Source organism: Mesoplodon mirus, assembly GCF_964341445.2.
Source record: "Mesoplodon mirus genome assembly, chromosome: 5".
Lineage (NCBI taxonomy): Eukaryota > Metazoa > Chordata > Mammalia > Artiodactyla > Ziphiidae > Mesoplodon > Mesoplodon mirus.
The window spans coordinates 117,658,005-117,675,284 of record NC_138980.1 but is presented as its reverse complement, the minus strand read 5'-3'; the positions used below and the strand labels follow the sequence as shown (position 1 = coordinate 117,675,284).

General features: G+C 34.3%; 1 protein-coding gene across 3 annotated transcripts in view; it reads left to right on the top strand.

The window, feature by feature from the left end:
• VCAN (versican) overlaps nucleotides 1-14,188 on the top strand; it is a 114,710-nt gene extending 100,522 nt beyond the window's left edge. For all 3 annotated transcript variants that reach the window (XM_082620306.1, XM_082620308.1, XM_082620307.1), the window contains 3 exons: nucleotides 6,907-7,051; nucleotides 12,369-12,551; nucleotides 12,698-14,188. In XM_082620306.1, coding sequence (XP_082476432.1) covers nucleotides 6,907-7,051; nucleotides 12,369-12,551; nucleotides 12,698-12,825 — 456 coding nt within the window. In that variant the 3' untranslated portion in view covers nucleotides 12,826-14,188. The remainder of the gene's footprint in view (nucleotides 1-6,906; nucleotides 7,052-12,368; nucleotides 12,552-12,697) is intronic.
• Nucleotides 14,189-17,280: the final 3,092 nt, after the last annotated feature.

Here is a 17,280-nt window from a genome sequence, read left to right as displayed (position 1 = left end):
TGACCTTATTATCTTCAGGGTTTTGAATTTTGAATTGACATTATCTTCTAAAGACAAAAAAAATCTTGATGTGGAAAAACAAATACTGTTTTGGAATGTTGCATGAAGGGTAAGTCATTCTACGGTTCAAGAGCCTTCCGTGATCCAGCCTTTTCTTTTCACCATCCAGCTGCTTGCATATTTCCTCATAAATCAATTTGCTTATATATGTATCATATAAAGGACCAGCTGGGACGTGACTGTCACAGCAGTTAACTGACTAATACTGTATGGTCTTGTTTCCTTTCTTGAACTGAAAGCAGTGCTCAAAGCTGAACCAAGCAAACTCCTTTTGTAAAGCAAAGCAAAGCAAAGTACCTGATTTATTTTTAAATCTTGTGTATTTCTGAAATAATGCTTTTTTAAAAACTGAAGTATAGTTGATTTACAATGTTGTGTTACTTTCAAGTGTATAGCAAATTAACTCAGTTATATGTGTGTGTGTGTGTGTGTGTATTTTTTTTCAGATTCTTTTCCATTATAGGTTATTAAAAGATAGTGAACATAGTACCCTGTGCTATACAGTAGGTCTTTGCTGTTTATTTTATATACAGTAGTGTATATCTCTTAATCCCAAACTCCTAATTTATCCCTCCCCACCCTTTCCCCTTTGGTAACCATAAGTTTCTTTTCTATATCTGCGAGTCTATGAAACAACACTTTTTTAACCTTAGAAAAAAGACAGTGATCCACCTCTAGTTCAATTACATTACAGTTTTTTTTGGCGGTACGCAGGCCTCTCACTGCTGTGGCCTCTCACGTTGTGGATGGAGCACAGGCTCCGGATGCGCAGGCTCAGCGGCCATGGCTCACGGGCCCAGCCACTCCGCGGCATGTGGGATCTTCCTGGACCGGGGGCACGAACCCGTGTCCCCTGCATCGGCAGGTGGACTCTCAACCACCGCGCCACCAGGGAAGCCCAACATTACAGTTTTATCTTCCATTTATTTTGTACATGCTTGTGATACTAGTTATCTGCTGAGATTTCAGGGCCATTGATCATGGTGGTGTGTATTTTAAAGATAAAAGATCATCTGGTATCTCTGAATGACAGTTGGGACTCCTAGATACTATATAGTCAGAGTCACCTTGAAAGGATGTAAACCCTGTCTGACTTTAGTAGGTTGCTGGTAACTTTCAAAAGCAGAGACCCTACCCCCATCCCCAAACACAACACACACCTTTTCCCTCCCCGTATGTTGATTGAATTAAGTTGGAGACTTTGCAAAGAGCTGGGAAGGAGAGAGTAACTCTTCAGCCATTCTGCTTGAGAAACCTAAGTCAAGTTTGTCTTAGATCTGTGGAATTGAGATCACTCTCCAAGAGTGGAGAATATTGGCAGGCAGGGGAATCCCATGTGCTCCATAAGACCCGCAGGATAATTCTCTGCTTTTATGTTAATATAAGGCAGAAGTAAGTTTTTGACAATAAAATACAGATTATTTGGAATAAAATAATCTAAGCATTTGTAAAGTTTGATAGATTGTAATGAATAACTTCAGTCTGCTCTGACTTTGTCCTCTCAATATTAGGATTGGTTCAAAATGAATTCTCTGGTTTGTGGAGACAATTTTCATTCAAGAGAAAGGTACTTAGCTGTTAGATTTTGGCCAGGATTTTTAGAATCATTTTATGCTTTTGGCAGCTAACTTGCTTGAATCTGATTGGGGGGAAAGGAAAGAGAAAACAATAATTGAAAAGTTAATAAATCCAGTTTAGTTGAAATGGTTGTCTTTTGGGACACTTTTTTTTTTTTTTTTACACATACAAAGAGGTAATCATTTAATTGGAACACTACAAGTAACTTTTTCATATAGTGTACAGCATTAAGCAGTTCATACTAGGTATAAAAAAATTACTTCTTAATAAAATGCATGTTTGTTATAGAACATGTAGATAAGTTTACATCTGAGCTGGCTTTCCTTTACATCAACTACGTGACTTTTATGTCATAATTTTCTCTGCCATCAGAAGAGAACAAAAATGCACAGTAACTTAGGGGTTTCTTTTCAGACATGGGATTGATCTAATTCTGGTCTCTGGGGGAAACAATGAGAGTTCAAGGTTTGGAATGGAGAACATGAGTCTCTGAGACAAAGACAGGCTGAGGTCTGATCAGCATTTATTTTTATCCACAGTGTTAAAATGAATTCTCCCAAGCCATGCTGTTTGGAATAATTTTAGTTTGCCCATCCAGCCCTAGAAGAGGGTCGACCTGGGCTAGATCACCCAGGATGTTTGCTTATAATCCCAGCGAGGAGAAAAAAATCCAGATGGGAGCAGAGAATATTTCTCTGCTCATTCCAAGAGTCTACATTTCTGTATGTATGAGACACCATCTATGTGAGAGAGGCTCGATTACATTCTTATAGCTCAGAATTGATTTCCTGAGGAGAGATCTCTTCCTAACATTTAGCTTTAGTGAAAAAAATACATTATTGAACCTAAAATCAATGATTTATTTTTTCTACTCTGTTTCTCTGCAAGTGATATTAAATAAGGCTATAAGAATTCAGGAGAAAACAAAGAAAGTTGTTCAGAAAACTGGAGTTTCCTTTGCTAAGTCAGTTTGGCAGTAACATGGAGCAAAATCAAAGCATCCTAGCCAAAATAAATCTGCACAATGGAGCAATCAGATATGAGGTAATAGTGTGACATGCCTGTGGGTATCAAACATTCTTGTAAAAACCACAGACTTAAAATTTGGTCCTGCACCATTAAGCCACAGTTCTGCCAAGCAACAATACAGATCACTGCTGCAAGCCAAATGCAATTCCCACCCAAAACAATTAAATCTTTTACCAGAGGTCTGAGCCTGGGAAGCTTAAGGCCTGAGAATTACTTTGGTGGCATGGAATCAGAATCTCATTTCAGTGTGAAAATGAGATGGTTATTGTTCAGATCAGGAGGAAATGTCAGCTGCAAAATACATGGCAGTCGAGGGACTTGGATGACTTGAAGTGATGTTTGTTGAGGTTAGATTTAAAAAGTGTTAGCTAAGAAATCGGTAAGTTCTTTCTGATCACTGCATAGGTCATGTTATAATGTTCATTTTTACTGATTAGAAAAGTAATTCATGCTCATTCAAGGGAAGTTGGAAAATCTGTAAGAATATATAGAATAAAGTATTACCTTAGTCTCATATCACTAGATATAAACTTTATAACATTTTACTGTATTTTCTTTGGGTCTTTTGCATACACACACACACACACAGCTGCATTGAGAGTATGCATAAAATTTGGATTATTGTACATTTTTAGCACTTTGCTTTTTATTTAAGTTAACACTTCTTTTAGTATCTTTCATCTCCTTATATAGTCCTCAAAGCCAAGATATTTGATGGTTATATAATGTCCCATTTGTCTGGCTATACCATGATTTATTGAATATATATTTGCTCTATAGATTTTTCCCACTTACTGCTAGTGTAATATTTTAGATAAAATGTTGTTCATATCTCTGATTATTTTTTAGGATAGCATTTTAGAAGTAGAATTATGAGGTCCAAGAGTAGGAACTTTTTAAGGCTCTTAGTATGTATTGCCAACTGTTTTCCAGACCAGTTATTTACTTCTGCTGACTTTGTGATTGTCTTGCTTGCTGTTTGCCAGCAGCAAACAACATTTTCGAGCAGGGGCAGGTATGGATAGGGAGGAACGCAGCACACTCTGGGGTTCATTATTTCTAAATATGAAATTATTAATTAAACAACACCAGTATGTGCCAGGCATAGCTCCTAGCACTGGGGATACAGGAGTAAACAAAAGAAGCCAAAATCCCTGTCTTCAATGAGCTTACACTCTACTAAGGAGAAAAAATATAATAAGGAAGTAAAATGCATAGGATATTAGAAGGTAATAAGTGTTATGAAAAAAATAGAACAAAGAAGGGAGATGCATAGTGTGGTAAGGACAAGGAAAGGGGAGCACTGCACAGTTTACACATGGTATTGGGATGCTGGAAAATTTTCCACCTTTGAGGACATTCACTGTTTTCCTGAAAGAGGTCAGTTAGAAAGTAAACTAGAAAGTATTGAACTCTAAAATCCAAATTAAGTATATGAGGAACTCTGGGACCTTTCACCATAAAAAGTATTAAATGTAGATCTTTGTTAGTTTTAAGGAATTCTTATTCTTTTATTAATTTAATTTTTAATTTTATCCTGCTTTAATTCATCTGTTAAAGACAGCTTAGTTATACAGCAGCAGCAGGCTGAATGTGACATTTATATCTGCATTGTTACTCCATTTCCTTTTGTTATCTATTAAAGGAGGGTAGCCGGAAAAAAAAAAAAAAGGCAAAAATAAGGCTTGGTGGGTGGAGGGTAAGAGAAGATAAGGAAAGGAAAATAAGCAAAGAAAAGGAAAATAGAGAAATAATTAGAAACCCAGGTCAAATCAAATGTCAGTTCACGGTCGCAGGAAGACCTGCCAGACAGAATGCTTTGGTGAGTATGGTCCTCTGAGCATCTTTCCCAGGGCCACCTAGGGGGTAGCTCAGTGGTACCATTCAGGCTACTAGAGTTGAATTTAAATCCATATAATTCCTGGATTTCCACCAGAGAAATAAAAACACCCTTAATTCTGTGTTTTGGGGAAAAAGTCTTTATTAAGCTTCCCTTGGTTCTTTGAAGTTTTATCACTTTTCAGAGACTCTTCTTTACATAGCAGAGGTCTCTTGTCTCCTATCTTAATTTTGGCATGATTGAGGTGTATTTCAAAGCAAAGCTAAGCAAAGAGATTGAAGGAAAAGTAGAAGGTCTCTTAATCCTGAGGTTTTCAAACTTAACGTCTTCTTCTCACAAATTATTTTATCAAAGATCTAGGTTTTTACCATATTTTAAAGCTTTAAAAACCGCATTATTTTCTGAGAAGAAAGAAAAATTAGAGCCATTCTCTAGTATATTTATTATACATTTTTAAAAGACATAAAGATAGCCATGGTGCTTTTGGGAGTAACTAGCAGGACTGTTTTTTGGCATGCTCTGAATTGGAAACAATTGCCTTAACTCATATACAGTTCTTTCTTCTCTGACTTTGTCTTTTTCAAATAAAATCTCTTAACTCACTGTTTCAACCACAGACTCATATTTTTTTCCCCTTGGTTCTTTTTTTTTAAATTTTTATTGGAGTATAGTTGATTTACAATGTTATGTTAGTTTCAGGTGTACAGCAAAGTGAATCAGTTATACATACACATGTATCCACTCTTTTAGATTCTTTTCCCATATAGGCCATTACAAAGTATTGAGTAGAGTTCCCTGTGCTATACAGTAGGTTCTTATTAGTTAACTGTTTTACATATAATAGTGTGTATATGTCAATCCCAACCTCCCAATTTATCCCTCCTCCCCCTTTCCCCCTTGGTAACCATAAGTTTGTTTTCTACACACAGATTTATTTTAAATTTAATTCAAGGAAAGACTAATAGATCTGTAGGCCTAGAAGAAACAGTCACATTTGCCATTGTCACATAAATCTGAATACGTATTTCTTTCATATGAAGGAAATTTGTCTCCACCAGTCTGGTCAGCATTAGATGTGATTTAAACGTGACAGTAGGCAAAGCATATTGGGAAAGCAATACCCAAGTTGAGCCAGAGAAACAATGAACAAACATGTCCCATATCACATTCTAGTTAAGAGACCGGAGGCTAGAAAGCTTCTCTCTTATTTATGGTCCAATATTATTTTCATCTCACTAAAGTTTGTTATTTTTGAATAGGCATAAGGACTGTGTTTTTCATATAATTACTGGTTGATATGGAGGTTACATTTTAAGGCAACAAAAAATTGAATGTAAACCTAAAAGTCCTGGGTGTTTAACATTGCTAAGTTTCAAGTTATTCCCAGTCTTGCTGGATTACTGTTAGAGATAATGCAGACCAAGTACCAGAAGAGGGCTTCATTCATTACTGGTGCTGAATAAAAGACATGTATTACTGTGATGGAAGGCAAAAGATATTTCTTGTTATATCTCATTGCTCAAACTAGGGAATCAAAAGGTATCATCTAAAGATGTAGATATAAAGGTAACCAGTAGAAAAACATCAGGTCAATAAAATTCCTTTTAATTATCTGAACACACATTAAAGAAAAGCAAACATATATTTATAGTAAGACATATATTTTAAAGCATTATCTTGTATATTAATATGCATAAATGTGATAAATGTTCCTATTAAAACAACTTCCAGATTAGATCATAAAGCAAAACACAACTGGATGGTGCACATAAGAATCATATCTAAAACAGAATTACTCAGAAAAGTTGAACATAAAATGATGGGCACAGGTATATCGGGTAAACAAAAAAATAAATATAGCAAATATATCAATTTATATATATATCAACATAGCAAAGAATTTGGATGAAAACAATTACATTCAATAAGACAAAGGTACTTTATAGTGGTAAAAACATAAAAGAAGGAATGACCATTTTATTGCACTATAATCACCTCTACATAAAATTATATGTGCACATAGGGTTTGGAAGAAAACATGACAGATTAGAGTGATGAGATTATGAATTTTTTCTCTAGTCGTTCCACTTCCATTAATGCTGTTATAATTAATAATAATGACATGGTTAAAATTCTTAAACTGAGCATTGATTCCTTAGATATATCTCATCGCCAAAGGAAAATATATATATATTTGTTGAAGAGAGACTTTGAGATATATACATTTTCCACTCAGAGTGTAAAAATCTTTTTCTTTACCACCAGAATTATTTCAGCTAGATGGTTCAACAGAAATTGTTGAGTCCCTTCTAATTTAATCGTGCAGTAATGGCACTGTCGCTTTTATAATATGCTTCTCTTTGACTGTCAATAGTTATCTTCTCCCTCCATTTTTACAGCAATATGAGAACTGGAGGCCCAATCAGCCAGATAGTTTCTTTTCTGCTGGAGAAGATTGTGTTGTAATTATATGGCATGAGAATGGCCAGTGGAATGATGTTCCCTGCAATTACCATCTCACCTATACCTGCAAGAAAGGAACAGGTAATGATTACTCCATTAATAATGTATACTTAATCTGCATTTCAATTATCAAGTAAATTCAGGAAGAATAAATGTCATTCTGTTTTTTTGGGTTTTTTTTTTTTTTGCGGTACGTGGGCCTCTCACTGTTGTGGCCTCTCCCGTTGTGGAGCACAGGCTCCGGACGCGCAGGCTCAGCTGCCATGGCTCACGGGCCCAGCCACTCTGCGGCATGTGGGATCTTCCCGGTCCGGGGCACGAACCCGTGTCCCCTGCATCGGCAGGCGGACTCTCAACCACTGCGCCACCAGGGAAGCCCAAATGTCATTCTTTAAGACATAAGCTGGATGTCACATATGGCGTCTCTTATTGCTCTGGAATGGTTTACTTTTTCAATATAATTGAAAAGTTTGTTTTCAGTAATGTGTTCATCTTAGATTTCAAGTGCTTAAGATAACAATGTAGCATTTATGTAGAAAAACTACCTGGCAGTATTTTTAAGAAAAACAATTGCCAGCCCAAGGGCCTATAAACCTGTTTATTTTGATGAGGAGAGCATTAAAAAAAAAAAATAGTTGTAGAATAAATAAATAAATAAAAATTTTAAAGAAACAAAAAAAATTTTAGTTAGTTGTCAACAATAAAAAACTGGTATGTATCATAAAATAATGTGAAGTTTTTACTTAAAAAAAAAGAACACCTGGTGCCATCTGGCCCATGTTCAAATTTATCAGTGGTTTAAATACTGCAGCTGAAACTACCACCCTCCCTTCGTGGGACTGTGGTCTCCAATTCATTGCAGTCCTCATTCAGACCTTTCCTCCTTTTTGGTTAAGTTCCTGGTCTTTATAGGTATTTGAGTTTTTCACTCATTCCCTTAGAAGCTCCATCTGTACACATAAACCATAGGACAAAAATGCCATCCCTATATCTATTGTTGAATACCTTCAAAATATGATACAATAAAAACATTTATGTTTATAAGTTAATAATATAATGAGAATTGCTTAGTTGATATTAAACAGATAAAATTAAGAAAGCTGATTTTTGAAAGTGTTTATCATTGACCAATATGTTCAAATTCTAAGGCACACTCTATAGACTTCTTCCTTTAAAAAATAGGATTTCCATAAAAATTTATAAACCTATTTGCAATTGATAATGATGTTAGAACATGAGTATTTAATCTCTATACTCAGATTTTACCCACCTCAATTAAACATACAAAGTACAAATGCAAAATACAAAATCCATTTGACTTATTTTTGAATATAAAAATAATAAAACTAAAAATACACTCTATAGGTATTTTAGGAAAGACAAACACTACTAGAGAAATTCTATCAGAAGAAAGAGAACAGTAAGATACACAAAACTGAGATGAAACTCAGCTGTTATCCATGACTACTATACTCTGCCATTCTCTTGTCTAAAGCAGAATTTATTCTGAATATCTTTTATGTGTGAGCAGCTTTCCTGACTATGTACGTTACTTCCGCACTTATGCGATGGAACTTGTGAAAACAGCAAATCAAGTTATTTGCTCTTTTCCCTGTTTCTAGTGTAAGAAGTCTTTAAAGAACTGTTTGTCTTTATCCAAATGTCATGTTTGCCCTCTTAGATCTCCAAATGTTCCCTGGAGTCATGCTTTTCATTTTGTGATCCAAACATTCTTTTATTTCCGGTGTTGTTTTTTCCTATGCCAGGGTTTATTAGCAGCAGCACTATTAACATTTTGGGCCAGACAGTTCTTACTTGTTGGGGCTGTCCTGTGCATTGCAGAATGTTTAGCATCATCTCTGCCCTCTATGCACTGAATGCCAGTAACATTCTCCTCCACTCCACATCCTCCTTTGCTTTGTGACAACCACCCATGTCTCTAGCCATCACCAACTATCCCTGGGAAAGGAGGGAGAGGAGGAAAACTGCCCCAGGTTGAGAACCACTGCCTTATCTAAAAAGGATTCACAAAAGTAACATCATGGTAGACATTTACCAATGGGGAAAGATTTACAAAACATTAGGTCTACCTCATTAAAGGAGAAAAATAAAACAAAACAAAATTATTCATATATTTTATCTCCCTACTGTCTGATTTTTATTTGTGTAGACTTAATTCTTTGTTAATCAGTACTCTGGGGAATGTTATGAATTTTATAAATGTCTGTAGACTTTTATAAATGACACTTATTTTTCCTTTCAGATATTTTAGACATCTTAAACATGCAGACCTAGGTCGTTTTAATTAAACACTTGCAAAGAAGGATTATATTATATATAAAAGACTTTAAAAAAAAAAAAAACACCACCTCGTTTGATACTATCTACACATCTTTGGGGCATCCTGCAGGTTCCTTCCAATCCCATCCATTTACTTCCCAAATCCAGCCATAGATAATGACTTAATCCCCTTTCTTTTCTCTTTAGAATTATCACATATGCTTGTATCTGTAAACAAATTTTTTAGTTTTGCACATTTTTGAACATTAAGTAGAATCATACTGTTTGTATTTTGTGCATTGCTTTTTTTGTTCAGCATTATGTTTGTGCAATTTATCCATGTTGATGCATGTAGCTGTATTTCTTCATTTTGGCTGCTGTGTAGTATTACAGTATATGACTATATAACATCTTATTTATCAGTTCTCCTGCCAGTGGACATTTGGGTTACATTCAGTGTTTTCACTATTATAAACAATGTTTCTTCGACTATTCTTGAACTTGTTTGTGGTAGATCTCTGCAAGTTTCCATAGGGTGTTTTTCCAGGAGTGAAGTGCAGAGTCATAAGATACATGTACTATCAAATTCACTAGAAAATGCCAAATTATTTTCCAAAATGGTTGTACCAATTGTCACTCCCACGAGCAATGTGTGAAAGGTCCCGTTACTCCACATCTTCTCCAGCATTTGATATTAATGGACTTTGAAATTTTTGCCAATCTGGTGGGTATAAAATGTTATCTCTTGTGATTTAATTTACGTTGTCTTGGATACTTCTCCCTGGATATCTTTTCATACACTTTTATTTATAGCTCTTCTTTTGTAAGGTTTCTGTTCATGTCTATTGTATATTTTAAAAAATTGATTGCTTCTCTTTTATATATTGATTTGTGAGTTTTTTAAAATGTCCTGGTTATTTATCCCTTGACAATTATATGTTGCAAATATCTACTCCCAGTTTGTAGCTTGTCTTTCCCCATGGCATTTTTTAATGAACAGAGTTCTTCATTTTGTTGAATTTTCCTTTATGGTTTAAACCTTTTTGTGTCTTAAGAAATCTTTACCTATCCTAAAGTCAGAAAGCTATCCTATGTTGTTTTTAAATGTTTTATAGTTTGTCTTTTACATTTATATATTTAAACCATCTAGAATTGATCTCCCATGGATTCTCTGAGGTAGGGAACCAAATACATATTTTTTTCCATATGAATACCCAATTGTCCAAGTGAAAAAACTACCTTTTCCCCACTGCTCTGCCATGTTGCTTCCATCAAATATCAAGCATATATATGTGGATCTATTTCTGGTCTGTTTGCGTGTCCTTGCCAGTACCACACTCCCTGAATTATTTTAACTTTATAATAAGTCTTCATTTATAGTTTTGGAAGAAATCTGTATATTGCTTTCCTCTCAAATTTAAAGACAACTTTTAATTAGTCAGAATCAAGTATAGTGAGTTATCTAATTGATAATTTTTAACCTTCCGTATCACTTCCATCTCATTCTATCTGAAACTTGCTAGTATCTGGACCCTAGTATAGACTTTCCATATTACAATAAAAGAAGTGTAGATATCCAGATGTGGGTTTTCATTGAACTATATACATAGTGTAGGTTATTAATTGCAAATGACATATTATTATAGAAATCTCAGTTTATCTTCTACGAATTTGTAAAAATCAAATACATACACAAATGTTTCTAATTTCTTAGTTATAGATAGTAGGACTTTATAATCTATTTTTAGGTTATGTCTATCTGAGTGACAATTTCTTATGTGAATGAAAATATATGCTTGGATTGTGTTTCATTAAAGACAGCTTTGTTTGCTATGGGTCAATACATTCTAAGCTGTTTTGTCAGGCAGAAGTAAATTAAAGGAACTAAATATTTAAGTTAAACCTACATTTGTCATTTCAAAAGAATATGGTTATAAACAGCCTTTTGAATATGTAAATAAATTTAATATTCATGAACTTTTGACATCCAAACATCTTGGTACCAAGGTTTCTGGTAATCATCCATCCTCCCATTGAAGATTTGCATTATTTCATGAGAGAATATGACATGCTTATCAGGTGGGCCTCATGATGGCATTCTTAAAGTAAACTATTGATAGGAAATGTCATTTAGGGAAATTATATTGAAGTGAAGTTATATTTTTATTAGAGATATATAGCAAAACACAATCACTTAATAAAAGTTAATTTTTAAAATATATCATTTAAAACAAGTACACTAATATTGAATAAAATTACAAATTAATACAAATTCAGTTGAACCAATTTTCCCAGCTTCTTGAGTTTCGAAATTGTGAAGTTTCTTTTACTACTATTTCCTTTTTACTATTTCTACCATCACTAAGTTTGTTGATATACAGAATTTTTTATTGTGGGTTAAAAATGATGGTTATATATTCCAAGATTTACCTTTACTTACCCTGCTTAAGAGTTGAAATTTATATTTATAAGGTAATTACAAAATTGAAGCATGAATACTATGTCCTGACTTGCTCCCTGTCTCTGTACAGAAGACAGAAAAGAGCAAATAAACATAATTGAACCTGGAGATATTTTATTTATACTGAAGAGTCGGTATTTTATCCATATTTTGGACATATTTTGTCCACATTTTGAAGCTATGATGTTATTATAGATTGTAAGTTTTTTGGGGAGAAGTGACAATAATAGTTAATTATTACAAATCTATTATTATTTGAAGTGAAGGTGGGTAATAAATAAAAACATTGGGATGGTGGTGAAGACAACATCAACAGGCCACATGGTGGCATGAGACAGGAAATTCCAAATTCCTTTTAATTTAGAATTTTTTTCAGAAAAGTAGCACCTCCAAATGGACAGATGAATGTATGACCATATGCCCTATGGTTCTTTAAAAAAAAAAGCACAATTCAAGATGACAGAATCTGAGATTCAAACTAGGCCCAGAGCCTTACTGTTTAGTTTTGTCTTGAAATTTTTCAATTTCTTAATCTAAATGACTGCTGAAGGTGCTTGATTGGGTATAATAAAGAAGGAAAGGGGAAAAAAAAAGAGAAACTCATGCCAATAGAAATACTTAGATTATTTGGAAATAACCCAATTTACTTTTCTTTAGTTGCTTGCGGCCAGCCCCCTGTTGTAGAAAATGCCAAGACCTTTGGAAAGATGAAACCTCGTTATGAAATCAACTCCCTGATTAGATATCACTGCAAAGATGGTTTCATTCAACGCCACCTTCCAACCATCCGTTGCCTAGGAAATGGAAGATGGGCTATGCCTAAAATTACCTGCCTGAACCGTAAGTGGTCCTTTAGAAAGAATGGACAACCATGCTATAACAACTACTAGACACCCTCATTTTACGGCTACGGTATTGGTAGTTTAGGGTATGGAGCAAGTAATATTGTTGTGTTTTCTTTTCTTTCTTTCTTTCCTTCCATGTAGCATCTGCATACCAAAGGACTTATTCTAAGAAATACTTTAAAAATTCCTCATCAGCAAAGGACAATTCAATAAATACATCAAAACATGATCACCGTTGGAGCAGGAGGTGGCAAGAATCAAGGCGCTGATCCCTAAAATGGCGAACATGTGTTTTCATCATTTCAGCCAAAGTCCTAACTTCCTGTGCCTTTCCTATCACCTCGAGAAGTATTATCAGTTGGTTTGGATTTTTGGACCACCGTCCAGTCCCTTTGTGTTGCTGTGCTCGAAAACATTTTAAATGAAAGTATTGGCATTCAAAAAGAAAGCAAACAAAAGGAAAGAAAATAAGGGCAGAATGTAACCATTTCCAGACTATCTAATTTCTTTAGTTTTCTATTTGCCTCCAGTGCAGACCATTTTATAATGTATACCAGCCTACTGTACTATTTAAAAAGCTCCATTTCAGCACCAATGGCAATGTAAATAAGATGATTTAATGTTGATTTTAATCCTGTATATAAAATAAAAAGTCACACTGAGTTCGGGCATATTTAATGATGATTATGGAGCCTTACAGGTCTTTAATCATTTGTTCGGCTGCTTTTGGTAGTTTGTTTAGGCTGGAAATGGTTTCCCTTGCCCTTTGTCAGCAAGATGGAGGATGGCTTTTCCTGGACTATTAACAAACACAAAGTTTTGTAGATCACTGCACCATTTCCACCCTAGGTACAGCCAGCTTCCATGTGATGCTGAAGCCTGGCTGGCTAATGGGATCCCAACGGAACTAGAGACTGCAACGTGGAACTCTCTTTTTGCTGCATTCCTTTTTCTTCACTTACAAGAAAGGCCTGAATGGAGGACTTTTCTATGACTAGGAGCATTTTTTAGGGGTCAAAGTGCTAATTATTAACTCAACTGGGTCTCCTTTTTAATGGCTTTTATAACACTAACTTGCAAGATTACAGATCAACAACATTTCAAATGGATATAGACCTAGGGCTCTGGAGGGAGGGGTTTTGTTAAAACAACACACATTCAAAGAAAGAAATTTTGTATATATAACCATTTTAATCTTTTATAAAGTTTTGAATGTTCATGTATGAATGCTGCAGCTGTGAAGCATACATAAATAAATGAAGTAAGCCATACTGATTTAATTTATTGGATGTTATTTTACCCCAAACCTGAACATTGACATAGTATGTTAGTTATTTTTCAGTGTTAGCCTTTATACTTCCCTCACACAGTTTGGAACAATATAATCTAGGTAGTCTGTCCCTGATTAAATAATGGGATGGATAGAATGCATCAAGTGTTTATTATAAAAAGAGTGGAAAAGTGTATAGCTTTCAGCAAATGATGTTTGCCCATTCTAAGCAAGGAGCATATATATAGAAATAGTGTGGGTGTTGCTTCCTATTAGGTGGAGTGTATGTGTTAAAGTTTCTCCCTATCTCTTCCCACTCTGTTTTCTCCCCTTAATTTGAATAAAATGACTGCTGAAGATGACTCTGAATCATTATCCACTTAATTTAATGTTTAAAGAAAACCCTGTAATAGAAAGAAAACATTTAGGAGTCTTTCCCTAATTTTAGTTAGAATGATCTTGAGAGGACAACAAATAAAATACAAATAGAAGAAGAGCAGACCCAACATGGATTCTTTTTCACAGAACCTCTTTTGACTTAGAAGGAACCACAGTAGCCACAATCATACACACTGTTTTTAGGCAAGTTCCCTTGGTTGCTGCGTTAAATGTGATCCACCTTTGGGTGTTCTAGAGCACAGAACAACTCTGTGTCTACCTATTAGGTTTTAATTTTTCCTCTTTCATTACAATGCACATAATACGTTCCTGTATTTATATTATAACATGTATAGTGTAAAATGTGAATGAATGTTTTTTGTTTTTTTTTTTGTGAATGAAAATCTAAAATCTTTGTAACTTTTTATACCTGCTTTTGTTTCGCCAAAGAAACCTAAAATCCTTCTTTTACTATACTGTGACTGGTCTGGTTATTTACAACTTTAAACCCTAATGTGCACCAACATTTTTACATTCTAGAACTATCATGAAGTACAAGCTGCTGGCTTGGATGAAATTATTTTATGGCTAGCAGAGAGGTGATTATAAATGTCCCTGCAAAAATTGAGATAGTAATTCTGATAATGTTTACATATACATTCTTAGGCTTTAATCTCAAATATGAAGGAAACATGCAATAGGAAAAGTGATAGGTCACACTTACAGAATTCTTCCTATTAACCAGGCCAAGTGTTTTATGTGTATTATCTCCCAACAAGCCTAAGAGAGAGGCTGTTAATGTCTGATTGATGAGGGATCAAGCATAGAGAATTCAATTCATTTGTCCCAAGTTACATAGTTTGTTTGTAGTGGATGTAGGTAATCTCCAGAACCTGGAGATTAATAATACTCTCAATAAAAACATAAAATATTATGTTCTCAATTGTTATACATTTAGGAGGTTAATTTATTATTGGCTAGAAGATCATATCTAAAAAAAAGATCAGAAGATGTCAAAAACACCAAGTTCCTATCCATCCAGATATTCATCCACCCCTTTATTTTCATTCATTCACTATTACTAAGTACTTACTATGTATTAGGCACTGTACTAGGCCCTGGAGATTCAGCAGTAAATGAGCTAGACAGGTCTCTGCCAATGTAAGATTTTTATACTGGATGCATCCCATGGGAGTTATTTTACAGCCCATTCTATTCAATCTCTTTATTGATAATTTGGAAGAAATCCATTATATATTCTGCAGCTGTATAGAAGATATCATAAAGGACAAAGGTGAGTGGAAAATTATTTTGAGGTTTCTTTCTTGGAATGTCAAAAATATGTGGGAAGTTAGGCATGAATAGATACAGAAGAGATTCTTTTCCTTGCTTAGCTTGTCCTTTTAATATTCAATCTGTCATATCTTTATACAGAACTTTAAATAGAAATTACCCAAGAGAGTATATAAGAATTTATATTACTTGTGCATATACACCCTTATTAGATGTTTATAAATCCATCAGATAAATTTTTATTGACCTAGGTGCAAATAATAGAGTCTATGGGATGTTCCATTACCCACAATGCTGGAACAGAGTGAGAAGTTTAAGGAGGCTCAACACTACTCAAAGTCAGCCAGAGGTGGTTTTCTATTCACTTCTAAAAGTTAGGTTGCATATCAGGGGAAGAAGAGGTGTTTTCTTGGGTAGCTGAAATGGAAAAGAGGTATGAGAGATTGTATCGGGAGGAATACATCATTTTAATGTGATAGCAAGTAGAACTTTGCTGATCTTAAGTGAATTTTCAATTACGGTACAGGAAGTAGGAACTGGATTAGCCTTGAGCTAATTGTGCAGGAGTCATATATTATGCAAAATAAAGTTGTGGAGTTTGAAAATGGACAGAAAAAATATAATAGGTTTCAAAGAAGTTCAGAGTTGATTTTGTGCATGCCTGTGCAAGACTGTCTCCCAAGAAAAGAATCTGCAAGAGAAAATATATCTTAGATAAAAGCAAAAGATGTTATTATCAAGAAGGTAAAGACTCAGTGATGACTTCAACATTTTTTAATGTGTTTCTTTTTATGTTTCCCAGTATTACAAATGCAGTGAAGTGGTTTTTGAAGGAAAAGGCCTGCAGTGATGGTTTTGTACCATTTGTGCATCCTTTCTTCTTTTCTTTTAACTGTGCTGCAGTTCCCATTTGCTAAACAAACCAGAATTCACCCAAATGATTCTTTTCTAAAACAAGTCTATATACAAAGTTTATAAAGGTCTTTGAATGAGTCATTCAAGAGTGTATAATCTTTTCCCATTATTACTCATTTCTGAGTGTTTGGATCCCAGCTGGACAAGAAAGAGAAAATGCCAAACAAGAACAAGAATGGTTTTTGTTGAGATGTTTACAGAATAGGCAAAGCCTGGGTTTTCATTGGAATTTAAATTCACAGTTCTGTCTGAGTCCATCAAATGATCCCTGCTGAAGATTAAAAGTTGATTGCCTTAAGGCAGTAAGTCGTAAGTGATTTTTTGATAGTGTGTACTCTAAAATAACATTTTAAACTCTGTATCCATCACATTTTAAGTTGTCAACCAAAATGTTTTTCATCATAAAGCAAAACAGTTGTAAAGGATTTTAGTTTTGGCATATTCTAAATATTGCTGTGCTAAAATAAACATGTAATATCACTCTTTTAAATATATTCAGTGGATTCTAAATACTGTAATAGTTTGATTCCCACTATCATCCATCTAAAAAATACTTGAAGAAAAATACTCTTTTAATAGATATTTTATGTTTTTATTTTTGGACTTGCTTTTTTAATTTCAGTTCCCCCATGGAATTGTATCTAAATATTATACATTTATGTGCTTGAAAGTCTTCTATTGATTAAGCTATCAACATATATACATCAAAATTTGTACTTTCAAGTGGAAAATTAATTTTGTCTTATGAACATAAACATAAAGGTATAAAAGTTAAAAATCCTCTCCTGGATTAAGTTATCATTGTAATTTATAGGTATATAATTTCTCAAAACAATATTACACTCTTACAAAATCTGAAAGCTAATTA